Source organism: Melanerpes formicivorus, unplaced genomic scaffold (assembly GCF_026170545.1).
Source record: "Melanerpes formicivorus ecotype bairdi unplaced genomic scaffold, bMelFor1.0.p_v2 SCAF_468, whole genome shotgun sequence".
Lineage (NCBI taxonomy): Eukaryota > Metazoa > Chordata > Aves > Piciformes > Picidae > Melanerpes > Melanerpes formicivorus.
In genome coordinates, this window is record NW_027142820.1 from 24984 (window position 1) to 32074 (window position 7091).

Genomic DNA, 7091 nt, shown 5'->3' on the forward strand with positions numbered 1-7091 from the left:
TTACCTTTGCCAGCCCAGCCCAGCTGGAAGCAAAGGAAAGCTGTATGTATAGGCAAAGGGAAATCTGCAATGGGGTGCAAGGAATATGTACAAACTCTCCAGGAGTTACAGTGTTGAGATATATTCACAACTGCAAACCAGCACAAGAACCCCACTGGTCAAGGAGCAGGGGAAGCTACTAGCTGGGGTCTGCAGCAGCCCTCCTCAGCCAGGGAGGGATCCCCTGGGCCCCCGGGAATGGAGGGGAAGAGAGGAGGAGGGGAGGAGAGGAGCTGCTGCGAGGCCACCTTCAGATCCCTCCTGGTGCCACTGCCCTCAGCACCTGCCAGGGCCAGGGGCTGGAGCAGGACAGGGCCAGGCCCCCCCCGGCTGCGCCGCGGTGCCAGCACACAATGGGCATCGCGGAGCCCGACGGCCACGCCCTGACAAGTCCCGCCCCCCCTTGGCACTGCAGCCAATCAGCAGCGCCGCTCCGCCTCAGCCTGTTGCCTGGACACCGAGCGCGAGGGACACGAGGAGGAGGAGGAGGAGGAGAAGGAGGAGGAGGAGGAGGAGGAGGAGGAGGAAGGAGTTCAGTGGCCAGGGACAGCTGAGTCGAGGCCAGCGAGCGTGGCGCCATGGTGCACAGCATGCGGAGGCTGAAGGAGCTGGAGGAGGGGCTGGCGCCGGCAGCCAAGAGGCGCCGGCTGGGGCTGGGTGAGGAAGGGGCTCCGGGCTGGCCGCCGGCTGCCTCGCCCAAGGAGCTGTGGCAGCAGGAGGCAGAGTCTGAGCGTGCCGGTCGTGGCAAGGGGGATCAGCCCGGGGGGAAGCAGCTGGAGCCCTGGGTCGAGGCTGGCAGCCACGGCGGCAGCCCCAAGGAGGAGCTGACCAGCAAGCAGGGTAGGTAGAGAGGGCCGAGGGGGCCGCTGGTGCTCCTCAGCCCTGTGGCTCAGCGCCCCTCTCCCTGCAGGCGGTGAGCGAGCCCCAGCAGCAGGAGGGGACGGGGTCCCCGTGCCCCAGCAGCTGCCCTTCCCCGTGGGGCGCCTGTCCCTGCGGTGGGAGCGGCTCTGCGGGGTCGGCGCTGGGCTGCACAACCTGGGGCGCAGCTGCTTCCTCAACGCCACGCTGCAGTGCCTGAGCCACACGGCGCCGCTCGCCAACTACCTGCTCTCCGAGGAGCACGGCCGCAGCTGTGAGTGGGGAGCCTGGGCCGGGCGGCTGGCGGTGCCAGGCTGGCGGTGCCAGGGTGCCCGTGGGGAGCGGGAGCTGCCTGCCTGTCCTGCGCTCGGCACCTCTGCAGGTGGCCCTGGCAGGGGCTGCGAGTGTTGGGCTGTGCCCTCTCTGTCCCTGCTGCCCCTGTCTCCACCAGAGGCTCTTCCTGTCTTCTCCTGGCCCTAGCGGTGCTCCCCAGCTCTGCAGCCTGGCACCGGCGAGGTGCTGCCTCTGCTGGCTGCAGCCAGGGCAGGGCAGGAGGCTGCCTGCGGGCAGCAGCTGCTGTGGGAGGCTCGGAGCTGGGAGCAGGGGGAGCTCTCAGGGCTCACAGCCCTGTCTGTAGGGCTCTGCTGGGACCTGCCCCTCAGGGCCAACCTGTGCCCTCCTCCGGAGAGTGCCTGTGGCTGTTTCCATCCCCATGGACGCTCTCTCCTCTGGGGGGGGGGAGGGCTGTTGCAGTGGTACTGTGAGTGGGATGGCATCAGCCAGGGTGAGGTCTGCTGGCCCCTGTGTACCCAGGATGCCCAAGAGCTGTGCTGCAGCACAGAGCTCCTAGGGACCACTGAGCGTGGCTGAGCTCTGTTGGAAGAGAGATCCCTGCAGCCTCTGTCCTGCCTCCATCTCTCCTGGCTTTGTCCTTGACGTCCTGTCCTCTGCTCTGCTGCTCCAGGTCGCCAAGAAGGCTTCTGCATGCTGTGCCTGATGCAGGACCACGTGGGGCAGGCGTTTGCCAGCAGTGGGCAGGCCATAAAGCCGGTGTCCTTCATCCGGAACCTCAAGAGTAAGGGAGGCTGCCCTGCCCTGCCCTGCCCTGCCCTGCCCTGCCCTGCCTTGCCCTGCCTTGCCCTGCCCTGCCCTGCCCTGCCTTGCCCTGCCCTGCCCTGCCTTGCCCTGCCTTGCCCTGCCCTGCCTTGCCCTGCCCTGCCCTGCCCTGCCTTGCCCTGCCCTGCCCTGCCTTGCCCTGCCCTGCCCTGCCCTGCCTTGCCCTGCCCTGACCTGCCTTGCCCTGCCCTGCCCTGCCCTGCCTTGCCCTGCCCTGCCCTGCCCTGCCCTGCCTTGCCCTGCCCTGCCCTGCATTGCCCTGCCCTGCATTGCTCTTCCCTTCCCTGCCCTTCCCTGCCCTGCCCTGCCTTGCCCTGCCTTGCCCTGCCCTGCCCTGCCCTGCATTGCCCTGCCCTGCATTGCTCTTCCCTGCCCTGCCCTGCCCTGCCTTGCCCTGCCCTGCCCTGCCTTGCCCTGCCCTGCCGTGCACTGCCCTGCCCTGCCTTGCCCTACCCTGCCCTGCCCTGCCCTGCCCTGCCCTGCTTTGCTCTTCCCTGCCCTGCCCTGCCTTGCCCTGTCCTGCCCTGCCCTGTCCTGCCCTGCCCTGCCCTGCCTTGCCCTGCCCTGCACTGCCCTGCCTTGCCCTGCCCTGCACTGCCCTGCCCTGCCCTGCCCTGCCCTGCAGCAGGGACTGATGCTGGAGCAGAAGCTGTGGGCTGGGAGCAGCTCTTGGCAGACAGCTCTCCTGAGGTGACTCAGGGAGCCTGCCAGGGGCTGGGGGCTCCGTGGGCTGCGGGGGGCTCCTCCCGTGGCCGTGAGTCTGACAGCAGGTTTGGGCTGCGGGGGAGCAGGGAGGGAGGGAGGAGCTGCATCTGTTGCAGCAGATGCTGAGGCTGGCTGCTGCCCCTCCTGCAGACATTGCCCAGCACCTCTGCTTGCGGCAGCAGCAGGATGCCCACGAGTTCCTGCGCTACAGCATCGACGCCATGCAGCAGGCCTGCAGGAACGGCTGTGCCCAGTATGTGTGGCCCTCCTGCCCTGTGCCCTCACCAGTGCCCCGTGCCCGTGGGAGGGCTGACCCTGTGCCCCAGGCTGAACTGCCAGAGGGAGGCACTGAGTGCAGGGGCCGCACTGGATGGCCCAGCTCTCTGCCCCTCTGTGCCACAGTCCCCCTTCTCCCGGCTGCTCTGCCCCAGCCTAGCTGTGGCCCTCTCCCCCGCTCCTGAGGCTGCTGTGGGTCTGGATCCTGTGCCAGCTGCCCGGGAACCCGGGGTGCAGCTGGCTCAGGTGCAGCTCTGTGGCTGTGGGTGAGCAGCTTTCCTCTGGGCCCTGCGCTGCCTCAGTCTGCAGCGCACAGCTCTGAGCCGCGGCCGGCAGCTTCTGCTCCTTCTGGAGGAAGGTGCCCCTGGGAGCCTGGTGCCAGCCCTGGAGCTGTGGCCCTGGGAGAGCAGCCTGGCAGAGGCTGCGACTTCCCTCTGCCTCTGGAGCTCTGCAGCCTGTGTGCTGGGCAGAGCGCAGCGGGGGGAGCTGTGCTGAGGACACGGGGGGGGCCCTCGGGCGTGGGGGAGGGGCGGTGTGAGCCCTGCTGCTCCTGTGCCTAGGTTGGATGGCCAGAGCCAGGCCCCGACGCTGGTTCAGCAGATCTTCGGCGGCTCCCTGCGGTCCCGTGGTGAGTGTTGGCTGCCAGCTCCTGGCCTGGGCCTCTCAGGGCTGCCCGGCAGGAGGAATCATTTGGGAGCACTGCTGAGCGTGTGCAGAAGATGCCCAGCTGCAGCTGCTGGGGTGGGTGCAGGGCCATGGCAGGCTGCGCTCAGTGCTCTTTCTCTGGCAGTGACGTGCTTGGAGTGCAAGAGCACCTCGGACAGCTACGAGCCTTGCCTGGACCTGGCGCTGGAGATCGGGGTAGGGCGGCAGGGTGGGGGCTGGGGAGGAGCTCTGCTCTCCTGGGGCTGTTCCTGCAGCTGCAGCATCGCTGCCCTCAGGGCTCCTGAGCCTGCCGGTGCCAAGGCACAGCCCAGGCAAGAGGGAAGCCGCTGCCTTGTTGAGCTGCCTGCTGTGTCTGGCAGGGCAGTGCCCGGTGCCTGGGCGTGAGGCTGCGTGGTGCTGGGGCCCCTGCAGCTGCCCCTCGTGGTGCTGGGCGCTGCCAGCTGGTGGGGCTGAGGGGTTTGCTGCAGCCTGTGGCCCTGTGCCCACGCTGGGTGTGCTCTCTCGGGGCCGTGGCGTGGACAGCCACTGGTGGCCTGAGCTCTGCTCTGTCCTTGCAGGAGGCCAGGAGCGTGGTGCAGGCGCTGGGGCAGTTTGTGCAGGCAGAGCTGCTGTGCGGGGAGAATGCCTACAAGTGTGGCAGGTGAGGCTGGGGGCTGCGGGCGGCCGGGGGGCGCTGTGCTGGGGCAAGCAGGTGTGCCCCCTGCTGGCTGCGGGAGGGCTTGACTGCCTGCTCCGCGGCTCAGCCCTGAGGGCCGTGGCCGTGGAAGCCTGCCGCGAAGGCTGCCTCCTGTGGTGAGGAGGAGCTGGGCCGGCAGCCGTGGCCGTGAGCAGGGGCCCTGGAGCAGCGGCTGCTGTCAGCAGGGTCAGTGCCAAGGGCTTTGCTGCCCGGCCAGGGCTGGCAGGCAGCTGGCTGGCGCAGCAGCTTGAAGAGCTGGAGCTCTGCCTGTGCAGGTGCCAGCAGGAGGTGTCGGCCAGCAAACGCTTCAGCATCCACCGAGCCCCCAACGTCCTCACGGTGGCACTGAAGCGCTTTGCCCCCTACGCCGCAGGGAAGATCACCAAGGTGAGCACTTGGCAGCCCAGGGCTGAGGCTCTCTCCTGGCCCCAGGTGCTGCTGCCCAGAGCAGGCCGGGAGGTGCTGCTGTGGCCAGCGGGAGCTGTGCCGCGCTCCTGCAGCCCTTCCCCCGCTGTGCGCTGCAGGTGGAGTTCGGCTCCTCCTGCCGCCTTCCTCAGCACCCCCTCTGCACCAGGAGGCTGAGTGCCCTTCTCTGGAGAGGTGGCCCTGCTGGGAGAGCTGTGCTGCTCTTGCCCCAGCACAGAAGCCATGGCCTGTGCCGGCTGCTGAGCCCTCCTGTCTCTGCAGGAGGTGCGGTACCCCATGCTGCTGAACCTCCGCCCCTACATGTCTGTGCGGCGCAGGGACCCCGTCCTGTACAGCCTCTATGCGGTGCTGCTGCACTCTGGGCACAGCTGCCACGCAGGGCACTACTACTGCTACGTGAAGGTGAGCCCAGGAGCTGTGGTGCCACCCCCTCAGGGCTGGGGGGTGCTGGGGGGTCCCTGTAGGCCCAGCAAGGAGGGTGCTCAGCAGATGTGCGTGGTGGGGAGCACTGGCTGCGGGGTACAGGCTGTGCTGTGCCGCAGGAGGGGGGAAGGTTCAGCTCTGGCAGAGCCCCCTGGCCTGCCCTGGGCCTCCTCTGCCTCGTGGGGAGAGGAGCTGTGCCCACGGGCGCTGCTCCTGCTGCTCCTGCTGCCAGGAAGGTGCCTGGGCACAGCCCAGCCCTGCTCTCTCTTCTGCTGCTGCAGGCCAGCGATGGGCAGTGGTATCGAGCGGACGACGAGCGGGTCGGCTCCGCAGCCCCCCAAGAGGTCCTGCAGCAGCAGCAGGCCTACCTGCTGTTCTACCAGAGGTGAGTGTCTGCTGCCTGCTGGCCCCTCTGCCCCCTGCTCCCAGCACTTGGGACAGGGCTGGCACAGGGCTGGCTGTGGGCAGGAGCTTGGCCCGCGTACCCCAATGCCCTGTGCATGCCCTGGCTGGGAGGAGGGTGGCAGGGAGGGGCCCAGCCCCTTGTCACGGTTTCACTCTCCCTCAAGAGCACCTCATGCCCTCAGAGCTTTGGCTCCTCTTTCTCCTCTGCATCTCTGAGAGAGGCTCAGCCCCTGGCAGCTCATGCCAGCCCTTCTCTGCCTTCCCCAGGATCCCCAGCCTCAGGAAGAGCTGGCAGGGGCCCATTGCCAAGGCTGCCTCCAGCCTGCCCGGCCGCACTGGCAGCGTCCCAGAGGAGGTCAGGAAAGCTGCGGGCAGGGGGCTCCTGTCTTCAGCAGGGGTGGGCCAGGGGAGCCCTGGAGGCTGCTCTTGGCCAGTGCTCCTGGGTGCTGGGAGCTGCTGCCCCTCTCTCTGCTCTGCCAGGGCAGGGGGGCTGCAGCCTGGCAGGGAGGCAGGCGCAGGGCAGGAGGGTTTGCAGGAGGCATCCTGCAGAGCCAAGGCCTGTGTGGGGCTGGGGAGGGCTGGGGAGGGCAGGGTCTGCGTGTCCTTGGCTCCTGGACTTGTCACTGAACTGCTCTCCCTGTCTAGAGAGCAGAGCTGCTGCCAGGGAAGCAGCTGCCTGGGCTGGAGGAGGTGGGAGGCCCTGTAGCCCACAGCGCCTTTGGGATGGGGTCGGAGCTGCTGAGCGGAACCAGCCTTCCAGAGCTGCCTGCTGAGTGCCCAGCAGCCAGGAGAGAGGTGCCAGCTGTGTGCCAGGATTATTGGGCACAGCTGCAGGGCCTGACACGCAGCAGCAAGTCCTACATCAGCAAGCTGACCATCCTGGCCCAGCAGAAGGTGGCCTTTGCCAGCAGCATTGCCGCCCTGGTGGAGGCACAAGCGGCCAAGGTTTGGAAGTTCCCCTGCCTGCTGCTCCTAGCTGTGCTGCTGGGGGGAGCAGCTGGAGCCAGCGGGCTGGGGGGGGCTGGAGGGCGAGGAGGGCCTGGGGAGATGTCCTGCTGTGAGGCAGGAGAGGGGCAGAGCAGGGCAGCAGGGGGCCGAGGGCTGCTTTCCAGCCTGCCCAGAAGCCTGGGGGTTAAAAGCTGTCTGCAAGCCTGTCCCAGGGGCTGGTTTGGCCTGCACGAGCAAACCTCAGTGTTCCAACCCTGCTGAAGTGCTGGCTCTGAGGTGTCTGAGCCTGGCAATCCCTGGGTTTGCAATGCTTCAGAGGTGCTTTGGTTGTCTCAACTCCTCCCTCTCTTCTCACGATTCCAGGCTCCTCCAGCACAGAAGCTCCCTGCTCTCTACCTGCTGGACTCCATCATCAAGAACGTGGGAGGAGCATACCTGCAGGCTTTTGCCCCAAACCTGGTGGAAACCTTTCTCTCTGTCTTTGAGAAGGTCTCTGCACTTCAGAAGAGTTCTGTAGGCCAAAGCTGTGGCTGGGCAGTGAGTCCTGTGCCCA

The 7091-nt window shown here is 67.7% G+C and overlaps 1 protein-coding gene across 1 annotated transcript; it reads left to right on the forward strand.

Moving 5' to 3' along the window:
• The first annotated feature begins 617 nt into the window (after positions 1 to 617).
• On the forward strand, positions 618 to 6813 carry LOC137459941 (ubiquitin carboxyl-terminal hydrolase 36-like). Its single transcript, XM_068170611.1, has 13 exons — positions 618 to 879; positions 950 to 1171; positions 1862 to 1972; positions 2869 to 2971; positions 3555 to 3622; positions 3785 to 3855; positions 4218 to 4300; positions 4612 to 4723; positions 5024 to 5164; positions 5467 to 5570; positions 5858 to 5945; positions 6236 to 6535; positions 6802 to 6813. The coding sequence occupies exons 1-13, from the start codon at positions 618 to 620 to the stop codon at positions 6811 to 6813; spliced, it is 1677 nt and encodes a 558-aa protein (XP_068026712.1).
• Positions 6814 to 7091: the final 278 nt, after the last annotated feature.

What these genes read in the sequence shown, in the direction of transcription:
- LOC137459941 (XM_068170611.1), top strand. Translation starts at nt 618, where the DNA reads ATGGTGCACAGCATGCGGAGGCTGAAGGAGCTGGAGGAGGGGCTGGCG. An exon ending in ACCTGGCGCTGGAGATCGGG is followed by an intron (nt 3,856 to 4,217) that starts GTAGGGCGGCAG and finishes CTGTCCTTGCAG; the next exon opens with GAGGCCAGGAGCGTGGTGCA. An exon ending in CCGCAGGGAAGATCACCAAG is followed by an intron (nt 4,724 to 5,023) that starts GTGAGCACTTGG and finishes CTGTCTCTGCAG; the next exon opens with GAGGTGCGGTACCCCATGCT.